The sequence below is a fragment of the Herpailurus yagouaroundi genome, unplaced genomic scaffold (assembly GCF_014898765.1).
Source record: "Herpailurus yagouaroundi ecotype Mexico unplaced genomic scaffold, PumYag 208, whole genome shotgun sequence".
In the NCBI taxonomy this organism is placed as follows: domain Eukaryota; kingdom Metazoa; phylum Chordata; class Mammalia; order Carnivora; family Felidae; genus Herpailurus; species Herpailurus yagouaroundi.
The window spans coordinates 2,304,374-2,320,178 of record NW_024412439.1 but is presented as its reverse complement, the minus strand read 5'-3'; the positions used below and the strand labels follow the sequence as shown (position 1 = coordinate 2,320,178).

The 15,805-nt window shown below is 43.3% G+C and overlaps 1 protein-coding gene across 1 annotated transcript in view; it reads right to left on the bottom strand.

Annotated features, from left to right (window-relative positions):
* LOC121015742 (multidrug and toxin extrusion protein 2-like) overlaps nt 1–15,805 on the bottom strand; it is a 54,228-nt gene that overhangs the window by 2,832 nt on the left and 35,591 nt on the right. Inside the window, exons 10-13 of the mRNA XM_040452929.1 lie at nt 12,951–13,059; nt 12,313–12,388; nt 7,703–7,772; nt 6,172–6,304 (exon numbers count right to left, since the gene is read on the bottom strand). Coding sequence (XP_040308863.1) covers nt 6,172–6,304; nt 7,703–7,772; nt 12,313–12,388; nt 12,951–13,059 — 388 coding nt within the window. The remainder of the gene's footprint in view (nt 1–6,171; nt 6,305–7,702; nt 7,773–12,312; nt 12,389–12,950; nt 13,060–15,805) is intronic.

Below are 15,805 nucleotides of genomic sequence, written 5' to 3'. Positions count from 1 at the left end.
ATGGGAACCACTGAAGGGCTTAAGACTGGTGTGTGCATCTGTGGATGTGAGACCTGAGGTTTTCAGAAGCCCACTTTGGGTTTTTCTGTTTTTTAATGTTTATTTATTTAAAGAGAGAGAGAACCAGTGGGGGAGGGGGAGAGAGGGAGAGGGAGGGAGACAGAGAACCCCACATCGGTTCCCTGCTCAGCACAAAGCCAGATGCGGGGCTCAATCCCACGACGGTGAGATCATGATGGAGCTGATATCCAGAGTTGGATGCTTTACTGACTGAGCCACCCAGGCAGCTTGCAGAAGCCCATTTTGAAAAAGATCTCTCCAACTGCTGTGTGGAAAAGCTTATTGAGGATATAAAGGGATCCATGAAAAAAAATGATAATGCCAACTATTTATGAGAAGAAACTATTTAAGCCACTGAAATAGCATTGTGTACCAAAGTAGATATTTCATATCAATAATTTCACTATGACGCAAGCTGCGGAGGGATGAGTTGGAACATGGTATAAACTGGGAGTTGGAATACTAATTCATTCATTCCGTGTCTGTGGCCCCACACTAGGGAAAAGCACAGTGAGGCTGGTCCTCTGTAGACTCATGCTGATTAAAACTTCCCTTCAGTTGAGAATTAGGTGGACGGACAGTTTACAAACTTTGATCAAGTGATTACATTCCTAGGAACCCGTCCTAAGGAAAGATTCAGAAACGTTAGTAACTCATACACCTACGATGCTCATCACAATCTTATTTATATAGAGAAGCAGTTTAAGTGTCCACTATCGGGAGCATTAAGGAAATGATGCAAGGAAATAGTAGAGGTCCTAAAAACCACGTCTTTAACACAGAATAGGGGAAAATTACACATTCAGTAAAACCCTGCATTTGTGAAAAATAGAAAAAATACCGGAATAAAAAACAATTTTAAAATAGTGAAATAAAATACACTGAATGCCTCTGCCATCGTATCAAGGCAGTGTAATAGAAGGTAATTTAATTGTTTACACTTAATGTATTTTCCCAAAATTTCCATGCCGTTAAAGTATAATTTTAATAATTTAAAAGTATCTTGGGGACACGGGGTGGCTTAGTCAGTTAGGCATCTGACTTGACTTCAGCTCAGGTCATGATCTCTTGGTTGTGAGACTGAGCCCCACGTTGGGCTCTGTGCTGAGTGCGGAGCCTGCCTGGGATTCTCTTCTCTCTTTCTCCTCTCTCTCTCCTTTTCCCTCTACACCTCCCCCTTGTGCACTCTAAAATAAATAAACAAAATCTTCAAAAGTTATTTAACAAACCTGAGAACCCACTATGTACAATTATCAAAAGCATATTAGTGAACAAAAAAAAATGAGGGAAATCTGACATGTTGCTTACTCTAAAGGAGCTTAGAGTCTAATAAGAGTGCTTTTATGTGTTTTGTTTTTTTAAGTAAAGCTGAATCGTAAAGCCCCAGCAGCTTACTAAGGGCAGCGGCTCTTACGATTTGGTTGAACAGTATTTTCTCTGGTGATTAGGACAGTGCTTGGTAGCACTAGGAGAGAGTAATAAATATTTGGCAGTCGTGTGTCCCAAATAGAGAATGAAGCCCAGCCTAACGTTAATCAAATGCCCCACAGGCCCCCAGCCTGTACCTGTCATTAAAAACACAGACGACATTGAAGACAGTTCCTCATTAAGCCACCAAGTAACATTTCCAACAAGTAAGATAAACTAAGCACCTGTTTGTGTGGACACAGGGAGGCTCTTATGATAGCTAGAAGATGAAAATTTTGCAGAGAATAAAGAGCAGACTCAAAATTTTTACATAGTAAAAATGTACTGGTTGACTACAGAAAAAAAGGAGCTATCTGATACATACTAAAGCATTCAGTCAATCCTCTAATTAGACTATTTTTTTTCTTAAGGAAAATAAAATTCAGGCCTGGTGGCTCAGTCGCGTAAGCGTCCGATTCTCGATCTGGTTGGGATTCTCTCTCCGTCTCTCTCTGCCCCTCCCTGCTCATGCTCGCTCGTTCACTCTTAAAAAATACACATTCAGGGGCGCCTGGGTGGCGCAGTCGGTTAAGCGTCCGACTTCAGCCAGGTCACGATCTTGCGTTCCGTGAGTTCGAGCCCCGCGTCGGGCTCTGGGCTGATGGCTCGGAGTCTGGAGCCTGTTTCCGATTCTGTGTCTCCCTCTCTCTCTGCCCCTCCCCCGTTCATGCTCTGTCTCTCTCTGTCCCAAAAATAAATAAAAAACGTTGAAAAAAAATTAAAAAAAAAATACACACTCAAAAATAAAATTCACTGTTACTGAAAGCTACAGAAGATACAGATGTGAATATATATGTATAAAACACGTATAACAACTTACCCCAAAAGCACATGATAGATTATTTTGTACAATCCTATACATTTAGAATCTTGATAAAGGATATAATTTCCAAAAAAAAACCAAAATAATAATAATTTTCTAAAAGAGAGAGAGACAACATGCACCACCAAGGAGGCAAATTATCTGGGTTCAAATCCTTTCTCATCACTTACTATCTATGGGACAAATTGCTTAAACTCTTCAAGTTTTAGCTGCTTCGTGTTTAGAATGGAACTTGAGGGAAATATCTTATGTGGTCATCATCTAAACTTAAGTGACATTATATATACAAAAGGTTAGCATAAAAGCTCTTTATGAATATTGTCTCACACCATATGAATTTCAGTTTTTTACAGTTTTTAAACTTGAAAATAAAAGTACTGTAGAAGAATACAGAAAAATGTTAAAATTGTATAAGTTCTTGCCACAATAATAAGGCAGGAAAAAGGAAATAAAATCCGTTGAAATTAGAAAGGCGGGCAAGAATATACAACGGGGAAAAGAAAAGTCTCTTTTGGGGAGCACCTGGCTGGCTTAGTCAGTAGAGCATGCAACTCTTTATGTCAGGGCTGTGAGTTTGAGCCCCACATTTGCTGTAGACATTACTTAAAAATAAAATCTTAAACAGAAAACACACTTTGAATAAATGGTGTTGGGAAAACTAGACAGCTACATGAAAATGAATGAAACTAGACCACTTTCTTTTTTTTTTTTTTTAATTTTTTTTTTCAATGTTTATTTATTTTTGGGACAGAGAGAGACAGAGCATGAACGGGGGAGGGGCAGAGAGAGAGGGAGACACAGAATCGGAAACAGGCTCCAGGCTCCGAGCCATCAGCCCAGAGCCCGACGCGGGGCTCGAACTCACAGACCGCGAGATCGTGACCTGGCGGAAGTCGGACGCTTAACCGACTGCGCCACCCAGGCGCCCCTAGACCACTTTCTTATACCGTTCACAAAAATAAACTTAAAATGGCTTAAAGGCCTAAATGTGAGACCCAAACCATAAATCTCCCTATAGAAAACATAAGCAGTAATCTCTTAGACATATTTATGGATATCTCTCCTCAGGCAAGGAAAACAAAAGCAAAAACCATTGGGACTCGACCAAAAGAAAAAACTTTATTAGCACAGCAAAAGAGCCCATCAAAAACCACAAAGGCAATCGACCAAACGGGAAAAAATATTTGCAAATGATGTATCTGGTAAAGGGGTAATACCAAAAAAATATAAAGAACTTCTGTAACTCAACACCAGGAAAAAAAAAAAACCTGGTTAAAAAATGATCAGAGAACCTGAATAGACATTTTTCTAAAGAAGGCATACAGATGGCCAACAGACACATGAAAAGGTCACTAATCACCAGGAAAATGCAAACCAAAACCATGAGACATCACCAGTCAAAATGGCTAGAAAAAAACAGTAAAAAAAAAAAAAAAAAAAGGCAAGAAATAAAGTGTTGGTGAGCCTGTAGAGAAAAGGGAACGTCATGCACTGCTGGTGGGAATGCAAATCTGTGCAGCCACTCAGGGAAACAGTACGAAGGTTCCTCCAAAAAGTAAACACAGAATTACCCTATGATCCAACAATCTCACTTCCGGGTATTTACCCAAAGAAAACGAAAACACTAATTTAAAAAGATATATGCACCCCTGTGTTTATTGCAGCATTATTTGTAACAGCGAAGATAATGGAGGCAACCCAGTGTCCATCAATAGATGGATGGATGAAGAACATGGGATATATATACACACAATGCAATATTATTCAGCCATTAAAAAGAATGAAATCTTGCCATTTGCAACAGCATAGATAGAGCTAGAGAGCACAATGCTAAGCAAAATAAGTCAGATTAAGACAAATATAGGATCTCACTCACATGTGGAACTTAAGATATGAAACAAGTGAGCAAAGAAAAAAGAAAAAGAAAGAAACTAAGAAATAGATTCTTAACTATAGAGAACAAGTTGATGGTTACCAAGGGGCGTGAGTTAGAGGGATGGGGCAAATAGGTGATGGTGATTAAAGAGTACTCTTACCACAATGAAAAAGATAAAATTTAAAAATTAGAAAAGGAGTAAAATTATTTAATTATGACTTGATTCAATACATAGAAAATCTTTAAAAATCCACACATAGGGGCACCTGGGTGGCTCAGTCAGTTGTGACTTTGGCTCGGGTCATGATCTCACAGTTTGTGGGTTTGAGCCCCGCATCCAGCTCTGTGCTGACAGCTCAGAGCCTGGAGCCTGCTTCAGATTCTGTGTCTCCCTCTCTATCTCTCTCTCTCTGCCCCTCCATGGCTTGTGCGCTCTCTCTCTCTCTCAAAAATAAATAACTTAGACACATTTTTTTTAATTCACACACACAAAAATACTACAGCTAATAAATTCAGTAAACTTACACAGTCAACACACAAAATTAGTTGTGGTTTAAAATACCATCAATGAACAATCTGAAAAGGAAATTAAGAAAATAGTTCTAGGGGTGCCTGGGTTGCTCAGTCAGCTGAGCGTCTGACTCTTCATTTCAGCTCAGGTCATGATCCCAAGGGTCAGGGGATCGAGCCCTGCTTCCGTGCTCCACACAGTGCCTGCTTAAGATTCTCATTCTCTCTCTCTCTCTCCCTCTGCCTCTATCCCCCACTTGTGCTCTCTCTAAAATATCAATAAAAAAAATTATATTCACAATAGCATCCAAAAGAATAAAATATCTAGGAATAAATTCAACCAAGGAAGCAGAAAACATTAAAAACTGCAAAACGTTGCTGTAAGAGATTAAAGACTTAAATAAATGGAAATCCTGTGCTCATGGACTGGAGGACTTAAGATTGCAATATTCTTTCCAAAGCAGTCTGTAGATTCAATGCAATCCTGATAAAAAGCCTAACGGCCTTTTTGCAAAAAATGGAAAACCTGACCCTCAAATTCATATGGAATATTCCAAGGGTCCCCAAACAGCCAAAACAAAATTAAAAAAAGAACAAGGTTGCAAGGCTTACACCTCCTGATTTCAAAACAGTTAAGTTTTGTAGTAAACACAGCTATAGTAATCCAGAAGAGAGTCGTACTGGTTTAGACAGAGAGACCAGTGGAGGAGAACAGAGAGTCCAGAAATAAACTCCTACGTCCATGGCCAACTAATTTTCGACAAGTGTGCCAAGATCATTCAGTGGGGAAAGAACAGTTTTTCAGTAAATGGTGTTCACTTCATCTAGGTAATTCATCATGTCTCGGCTCTGAAGCTAACACATTACTACCTTCGGGCAAGCCAGGTCTGGCGAGTCCGTCAAGGCTCAGATGTCCCCTCCAACCAGTGAGGGAACTCACGGGTGCTCACAGGACCCAGTTCTTCTCGCCTGCGGTACTGAATCCAAATGGAATTCCCGTGTAATTACTTAATCTTGGTCTCATCCTGAGGACACAGATCATGTCTACTTTTTTCAAGACTACCTTTCCAGGCTTTTGGTACAGAGAAGGCAGAGGAGTAACTATTTTGAGAGAAAACAATTCCACAGGGGCTACTTACCAGTCAACTATTTTTTTTTAAGTTTATTTATTTTCGAGAGAGAGAGAGAGCGTTAGAGAGCATGAAGGGCAGAGAGAGAGAATCTCAGGCAGGTTCCACACCACCAACGTGGAGCCCGACGTGGGGCTTGAACTCATGAACCGTGAGATCACGACCTGAGCCGAAATCAAGAGTGGGATGTTGAACCGCCTGAGCCACCCAGGGGCCCCTTCAGTCAGCTAATTTATATCTCAAGCAGCTTATCTTAATATGACAAATGAGATTTGAGGTTAATCACCGAGGAATCAAAAACATACCTGTTATCCCAAGTTTTGCGGCAAACATCAGAGATACTCCAATGGGAAAACCAAACACATAATAACCGATGGCGTTCATGATAGCACCGATCTTTTGTTTTCCTGTACCTCGCAGGATTCCACCACAGGTGCCCTAAAGAGAGGAATACCAAAACCACCATTATAGCCGTTTACCTACCCTCGTGTCAGGTTCGTGAGAAATATTACATTAATACATCCCAGGTTTGGATGTGATCACACAGTTCTACCTCAAAACAAGAACTGCACATTACGTAAGAGATAAAAACGTTTTGCTTCTAAAGTTACGTTAATGACAATAAGCTATAGCGGCTTTCATCAGAAACCCCCAGGTAATGTTATTCAGATCTTTGCTTAAAAATATTTTGTAAGTGTATGATTAAAAAAAAAAAAAGTTTAAGGTTCACTGATGGAAATCTCAGCAGAAACTAGTCTGATATCATGGCTGAAAAGCAGGAATGGGACCATGGGCTTCAAAAATGCCCAGAGTCAGAGCGGTGGCAACCATCTTGCTCTCTTCTACACTGCTCTTACCACAGCTGGTATTCAATTGGGTATCACACCTTCAGACTGGTAACGATAAAACGGAAGAAACTCCTTGGGGGAAAAAGAAAGGTGGCAAACGGACCTAGAAATCAAGTCATGAGGGCTAACTGCTGAAATTGGGAAGACGACTCAAGGCATGATCCCAGGGTACAGCAGAAGGGTCTTCAAACTCCTACAAACCCACAGAAGATCAGCCTAGAGAAAGACTTTCTCGTGGTCAGGGTCAACTCGAAGGTGGCCTGGCCTGCCATGGACAATACAGTAGATACGGGCCTGCTCACGTGGCTAAGAGTCACACAGGGCATTCAGGCCCCAGATAAAGAGGACGCTGGATAGCTCTGGTCTCTTCTACCTTGAGATGTTATACTCTAGCGTCACCCATCTTTCCCACAACCGGTGAAGAATGCTTGCGGCAAGGGGCGCCTGGGTGGCTCAGTCAGTTAAGCGTCTGACTTGGTTCAGGTCATGATCTCACGGTTCGTGAGTTCAAGCCCCGCGCCGGGCTCTGTGCTGACACTGACGGCTCGGAGCCGGCTTCGGATTCTGTGTCTTCCTCTCTCGCTATCTCTCCCTGACTAGTGCTCTCTGTCTCTCAAAAATAATAAATGTTAGGGGCGCCTGGGTGGCTCAGTCGGTTAAGTGTCCGACTTCGGCTCAGGTCACGATCTCACGGTCCGTGAGTTCGAGCCCCGCATCGGGCTCTGGGCTGATGGCTCAGAGCCTGGAGCCTGCTTCCGATTCTGTGTCTCCCTCTCTCTCTGCCCCTCCCCCGTTCATGCTCTCTCTCTGTCTCAAAAATAAATAAAAACGTTAAAAATAATAATAAATGTTGAAAAAAAAAAAGAACGCTTGTGGCAAGAACTCTCTCTTCTCAAGGATGAAATCGCATATTTAATTCAAAACTAGAAACGCAAAACAAATCTTGCTATGCATATTAGGTGGGGGTAAAATCACTCCAGATACTCACTGCAAGGGCATCAAATAGATGAAAGGGAGCAAAAATAGGCATCACTTGGCTCACAAGGTAAATAATATCTCTGTGGGAGGAAAAGAAAGTGGTCAGTGACCTCAAAATTACATTTAAGTGGAGTATATTAATTACTACTGATCTGACAAACCTAACTAACGGATCAGTAATTCAGTGAAAACACAACTTTTCTATTTGACAAAACGAGTACCCAATAAAACCTCACTAAATTTTCTTAGTTAGAATCGAGGGTAAAAGGGCATGGTCTAGGCTGCCACTATAGAAGATAATTCTTTTTTTTTTTTTTTAATGTTTATTTATTTTTTAAGGAAAGAGAGACAGGGCGTGAGCAGGGGAGGGGCAGAGAAAGAGGGAGGCACAGAATCTGAATCAGGCTCCAGCCTCCGAGCCGTCAACACACAGCCTGACGTGGGGCTCGAACCCCACGAACCGCGAGATCATGACCTGAACCCAAGTCGGTCGCTTAACCGACTGAGCCACCCAGGCTCCCCTAGAGGATAATTCTTAAAGTTTGGCTTAGGAGTATAAAAACATGCAGGTTGGAAAAAAAATGTTTCAGCCTATGGCTGACAATCTTCCTCTGTGAACGGGACACTTCCTCAAAGATGGAGGTGAAGGCCAGTGTTCACACAGGAAACACTTGCCCCCTCATGGATCCTCTGAACTCTGAATATGGTAGAAGGTCCGTCTGGGGAGGGATGACAGTGAGGATACTGGGACTCTGGAGAGAAGACACAGCAGAGCTGGGGGGGTCTGAAGACCCGCACGACGGGGGCGCCTGGGGGGCTCAGTTGGCTAAGCATCCGATTTTGGCTCAGGTCAGGATCTCAGAGCTTGAGTTCCAGCCCTGCGTTGGGCTCTGTGCTGACAGTTCTGAGCCTGGAGCTCCTGATTTCGTCTCCCTCTCTCTCTCTCTCTCTGCCCCTTCCCTGCTCATGCTCTGTCTCTCAAAAGTAAATACACATTTAAAAAACAAAAACAAAAAAGAGGAAGCCAATGTGGTTGGAATACATGAAACAGGCTATCGTACTCTCCCCAAAGGAAGTTTTCTGCTTCCCTACCATTCGCCTTAAAGGGGAAGGTTGCTGGTCAACAGGTACCACCAATAGAGACAAAGCCTGCAGTCAGCCCTCTCACCAGAGGAGAGACCTCTCTGGAAGAGATCCATAGGACTGTGAAGTTGCCTCATGGTACACTATCCCTGCTAACCAAAATGGTCTTTCATTCAAATACAGACATTAACCCAGTGTTCACCGGGCTCGGAAGAAAATCAACAGCCCGCACACAAAAAGGACAGACCCAAATGAGCATGCAGAACAGGTGACACAAAAGCCACCACCGAATCCATGGAACAAGGAGTAAATGGGGGAAAAAAATGAAACGAAAAAATATGAACACTACAGGAAAACATTCTGTTTGAAGACTGAATAATGAGATAGACATGGCAAAATACTAAATTTCAATTTGAAAGATAAAGTTGAAGAAATGACCCCAAGCACAGAGGAGGAGAGAAGAGACAAGTCAGATTCATCCAGAAGTTCTACCATTTATATAAATATCCCAGAGCTAAAGAAAAATCCAGTGCTTCGGACTGAGAGTCTACAAAGTGCCACACCACATAAAAGAAAAAATATTCACCTATGCCTAAGCATGTGCAAAGACACAAATAACATCTGGAAGATTTCCAGGAAAAAAAAAAAAACTACCCTACGATATGGATTAAAAGTCAGATTAGGGGCGTCTGGGTGGCTCAGTCAGTTAAGTGTCCGACTTCGGCTCAGCTTGTGATCTTGCGATCTGGGGGTTTGAGCCCCATGTCGGGCTCTGTGCTGACAGCTCGGAGCCCGGAGCCTGCTTCGGATTCTGTGTCTCCCTCTCTCTCTGACCCTTCCCAGCTCATGCTCTGTCTCTCTCTCTCTCTCTCTCTCTCTTTCAAAAATAAAAACATCTAAAAAATTATTAAAAAAAAAAAAAAGTCAGATTAGTATGCAAAGTCTATATCCAGGTGACGTGACGGAAGCTGATGGAGGAGGAAGCTCCAAGAATCAATCCTTTTACCAAAACAATGATCGAACTGGCCAGAAATGTCAAAATCAACCATTTGCACAACTCTGGAGTCGAGTGGAAAACTTGAAGCACGCAGTGCTTCATGAAGAATGAGCCTAGTAAGTATCCATGAATTTTGGGGTTTCACAGACTAGCTACCGTTTCCTGTCCCCTGGTCCCATGGCAGGCAGGTGTAGGGATGGCTGCCTGCATTCCTGGTGTGGCTAGTTGGTGGCATGTTGGACAGTAAGGATCTCGTGCTCCAAAAGTCAGAGTTGTGGGTTTTGATCTCCTTGGCGGTTCACTACGGGCCCAGCACAGAGGCCGATTCCCACGCAGTGCTTGTCAGATAACTGAGAGAGACAGAACTTTTAAAAAATGTTCTTTTCTTATTGGATCAAGGCATTTGAGGAAACCTGCCAGGCCCCTGGCTCACTGAGGAGACAACAGACACCACACATGACAAGCAACATAGTCTTTGTAAAACAAACAAACAAACAAACAAAAAAAAGTGGTTTGGAAAAATCACTAAGCAAACGGGACAACTGCAGAACAGCAATGCCTGAGGAGGGAGGAGAACCTAATCTCCAGAGGTATTGTGTTACAATATTCAGAATGTCATTTCAACATAAAGTTACAAAGCATACAAAGAAGGCATGGCCCATTCACGGGAAAAAGAGAAAATTGTCAGAAACCGGCAAATATGGTCAGAATCCATTTTTTTCGGAATTCTAGACATTAACCGACGGCTTGCGGTGACCTGGGGAGTGCTTCCTCAAGAGAAGCTGCCGAGTCTTGGTAATAACAGCGACGTCTGTGGTGTTGCCACTGACCTGAGTACCAACCCCGGCTCCCAGCTCAGCAGTAACCTTGATAAGAAACAGTCCCTATTTCCAGGACTGGAGGAGGAAGTAGCGGAACCTTTTCAAAGCTTCATTCCCAAGGAACAGCCATTCTTCTGCACAGAGACCACCTGTCAGGTTGTTCCTCAAAAGACTCCCCTTGAAACGCTGTCTTTATTTCTCTGGACTCAAACCTGGCCAGTGCTCCAGCTGGTCTCTGAGAGATGTCTGCAGGCAAATGTTTTAGGTGCTTCTCCCTGAAGCACTGGATAAGAGTTGGCACAAACAAGACTAACCGACAAGCTCGGCAGGAAAGGCTGGGCAATGAGACATCCATAGGGGCTTCAAAGCTCTGACACGTCCCTGGGAATCTAAAAGGCCACATGCAGGCAGGCATATGACTGGGTATGTGCTCAAGAAAGACCGGAGAGGGCCTAAGCTCTCACCTCTGGCTGAACTTGAGGCTCCGCACAGGCAGGAAATGAGGGCGAAGGCCAAGCTGTAAACTGCCTGGCCGAGTGCTGAAGGCTGCCCTGATATATGCACAGAGAGCCCCTCCGCAGAGTGGGAGGTAAAGTGGGATGCATGTAGCTAAGGAAATTTGGTCCAGTAATTAGCCGATCACCAAGCTAATGCAACAGAGACTTTCGTGGCCACACCGGACAAAAAATACAGATTTCACCAAATTAGTTAATAAAAGCCACTAAGCCAGCAAGCGGCAACAAAAAACCCTGGGGGATGGGGGTGGTTCTGATTTCCAGAATTGCCACATTATGATGTAAAAAATGTCCAGTTTTCAACCAAAAATATGAGTCATGTAAAGAAACAAGAATGTATGGCACCTGTACGGAGAGAGCAAAGCAATTAATAAGACTAATCTCTGAGGGTGCCCAGACTTTGGAGCAAGAAAAATCCTTAAATCAGCTACTTAAAAAAATTTTTTTAATGTTTATTTTTGAGAGAGAGAGAGAGAGAGAAAGAGAGCTGCGTGCAAGTGGGGGAGGGGCAGAGAGAGAGGGAGACACAGAATCGGAAGCAGGCTCCAGGCTCTGAGCTGTCAGCACAGAGCCTGACACAGGGCTCGAACCCATGAACCGTGAGATCGTGACCTGAGCTGAAATCAAGAGTCGGACGCTCAACCGACTGAGCCACCCCGGTGCCCCTCAACTGAATTTCTTTATGAAAGTAATCTGAGGCAAACAGTGCAAATCACTGAAACCTTTTCATAAAAAGGATCTGGTTTATTCAAAAGACACTTCATTATATCTAAATAACTACGCAAACACAGAGTTACAGAAAATGCAATAAAACTCAACCTAAGACTGAGTCAGTGGTTTATATAAATTCTGCCCTTTTGATTCAGGCATCATGCTGTCAGCGTGCTCTGGACTGGGACGTGCTTTTCTGGGGACGAGGACATGCCATGTGCTTTTTCTCGGTATTTCTGAGCAGAACCAGCATTGAGCACAAGAGAAATGCCACTGGGGTTCGATAAATGAACGAATTGGGTACTGGAGGAACGGGGACAGTGCCCATGGGCTTCCTTCGTCCAATTTCATTCAAATGTAGTACCGGGGTTCTCATTGCTGGCTGCCCTACTTCCCGTGAAGCAAAATACTACTCACCTCTTAGAACCAGAAAAGTACAGTGAAAAAAGAAAGCATAAAACGGAAAACATCCTTCTAGAAGATGGGTACATACTTGTCACTGGTAAATACATAGGCAATCACATCCTTCATCGCTGAGAGTACAATGCCCACTACGAGAGCACAGACACCTGGAAAATACAGAAACAGCAGCGGGAAGTGACAGCTCTCCCAAGTAATAAATCCAGTCTCAGGAGAGACTGGCGTCAATGATTTCAGAAATGTCCCAATTACAAGTGTTTATTACTGTCTCTTGAAACCAGCAAGGAAGTCCTGATTCTGACTCCTTTGTCTAAGGCACATTCCTAGAAAAAGATGCTCGGTGAGATGTCTATACAGTCAGAATCTTCTCTAACTGCTCGGATTCCAAACCATTAAAACTGCTCGAAGAGGCAGTGGTCCAGGGATATGGAGACTCACTCACACAGGCTTTGGTCAGAAAACAAGCCCGCGTGTGATAACAATCTGAAGACTTTTCAGTTCTTACCAAGTGTGCCATTTCATTGGTACCCGGTAACGGAAAATCACCATGAGAAGTTTCATTTTGCTGAGTGACCTGAAAAGGGCTTAAAGAATATTGTAGCAGAGGCCATATATATAAATCCATTCCCCAGAGAAACTCCGAAACGTGTACCGTAACCTATCAGACAAAAATCAGTATGGACGCCAGAGAGCAGACCTGCTTCAACTCACCCGCACACAGGAGAACGGTGATGCTGGAGTCCCGAGCCTGCTCGGCATTCCCTGCCCCCAGAGCATTGCCCACTCGGACACTGGCCGCCACACCAAAGCCAAGGGGCACCTGAGAACCAACAATCACAGATCGTAAGAAGTCAGAGGGCCTGCAAGAATGCTAGTGCCCTAGGGTCCAACCACGTGAGAACCCTACACAGAGACAATCATCCGTGTTCTCGAACTGGTTCTATTACAGCTGAGCTGTGTGACCACGATCCAATCGCTCAGTCCCGCTCACACCCAACCTCTTCGTTCCTGAACAAGGATAGTTGCTGCCCTGACTGCTACCTGTATCCCATCCATCAGGGCAGAACCTCGTAATGCAGTGGGATTTCAGGGCAAAGCACCTCCTTCACTGGCCAGACTCGTACCATCGAGACTTAATTCAATCTAGCTGCATTCCACGAGGTAAGATTTAATGCATTATAAATACAGAGATAATCTGTAAAAATTAAATGAACCACACGGAAAAGCACTTAGCTCAAAGCCTGGCATAGTGTAAGAACCTGATGAACGCTGAGGAAATCTGACTCCATTAACTCCACTGTGTCCAACATTCCATACTTCTAATTATCCAGGACACTGAAATGTGTCTCCAAAATCTCATTTTTCATCATTCATTATGGAAATCCGAAGCTATAAGCTTCCTTGCTCTTACACAGACCATTAGTCAATCTCCGAAGCCGTGCTCTCGACCTCCTGTCATTATCCTGTAATAAATACAGTGCTGCTCTCAGGAGCTGTTCAGATAACATGGGTTGTATAGAAAACTCTGGTTTTCGCTGTCATGTCTGCCGACAACTTATACACCAGCTTTAACTTCTCATTCCTACTAGAACCAGCATCCTCCCGACCACCTCTAACTTATTACTGTTTTGAGAACTAGCCTGAGTTGGTAAAAATACATATTTGGTTAAGAACTTGAGAAACCACGGACTGACTCTGTAAAACATTATAAGACTTGCATGCCCAGAGTATATACCTAATTGTCTTCTGGTTCAAGATGGGCAACTAGCTCACAGGCTTAACTCTCTTCCCTCCCAAACACCATTAAAATATCAGTCAAGATGCTGCACAGAAAAGAAGTTCATTCACACATCACTGAGAAGAGGAGAGCAGACTGGCTTCTGGAAGAGGGGAAGTGATGTCATCACCGCAGGGAAGAACCACAGGAAACCACAGTCCAAAATACAGACAGGCGGAGGCCACATCCTGCTAGCTGTTCTCAGTGCAGCGTCAGGAGGCTTGAGGCTTCAGGTCCATCAGCGAGGCGGTGGTGAGTGGCACTCAGGGAGATCAGATCCACTACGAACAGCACAGCCAGACCCCATCGCCTACCTGGTCCTCCCTCCCAGCCCCACCGCACACAGAAAGACTAGGCTAAAGGTAGAAAAGCAAAGTGGGAGAGCTCCCTGCATGGTGTGAGCACCTCAGAACCAAGCCCTTCTTGTAGTGTCCTGGGGACAGGTGGGACATGGGAGGGGAGGTCAGACTGCCTGCTCCCTGCTCCTTGCCCACAAACCCTAAAATGAAGATGCCACATGACAGAGACACCTTTGGACTCGACTCCCTACTGGTCCTTCCCATTCAGGGGAGAGGTCTGTTAGAGAAACATCCCCAAATAACAAGATCAGAAAAGCCACGCCAGCCATTTATTTTACCAATCAACGTATTCGCTCTTTCTCAAATGTAGTCACTCTTTCGTAAGTACAAAGGGACTAATAAAGATCACCAGATCTTTGAGGAAAACCAAAGAACATATCTGCAAAAGAGACCAAGATAAATAAAAGACCAAATGACTTCAGAGGAAACAAATGAGGTGACTCAGAGAACCGAAGAGAATGTTTGAAGGTTCCACTTTGTATCCAAAGATATTTAAAAGATAGCACAGCAGAAAAGAAAAAAAAAAAAAAAAAAAAAAGAACAGGTTCCCATGAAGAAGGGACTGTAAGAGAAAAAGAAGGGGTTCTTGGAAACTAAAAACCAAACAAAAAAATGTAATTACAAAAAGACAAAGAGATTTTCTTTTTATTTTGGAGAGCGTGCAAGCAGGGGAGAGGGGCAGAGAGAGAATCTTAAGCAGATTCCATGCTCAGCATGGAGCCCAAGACGGGGGTGGGGGTGGGGGTGGGGGGGCTCAATCCCACAACCCTGGGATATGACCTGAGCCGAAATCAAGGGTTGGATGCTCAACCGTCTGAGCCCCTCTGGCGCCACGTTTCTTAGTGGATGAAGAAAAACCAAGTTCAATACTGGAGATCAACCTCCACCCAATAGGCAATTAAAAAGAGAGAACAGAAAAAAGGTACAGAAAGGGAGAAAGAATAATAGTTTTAAAACTTCTCAGAGTTGAGGAAAGCAAAAGCCTTTGTACTGAAAGGGTATAACCAAGTACTAATGAGCAGGGTAAGTAAAGAAGTACCTTCAGAGCAATCCACACTTGAAAAATTTCACAACTACACGGACAAAGAAATAAATGCTAAAACTTTCGAAGAGAAAACCCACGTTGTCACAAAGGAACAAGAACCAGATTAAGATGAAATTTCACATTAGTAACTCAATGCCAGATGAACACAGAGTAAGGCTTTAAAAATTCTGAGGAAAGATTGTTTTGAAGCTAGAACTCTACACTCAAATTACTGAACAGGTGTACGGGAAAAGTAAAGGCTCTTTCGTATGTGCATGGCTCATAGCTTACCTTCCATATAGTCTTAGGAAAAAGTTCTTCGACTATTTAACCCAAATAGTTTTTAAAGGAAATGTAATAAAGTGAAAAAAAAAAAATGAGATCAAACAAACTGTTGACTTCGTTC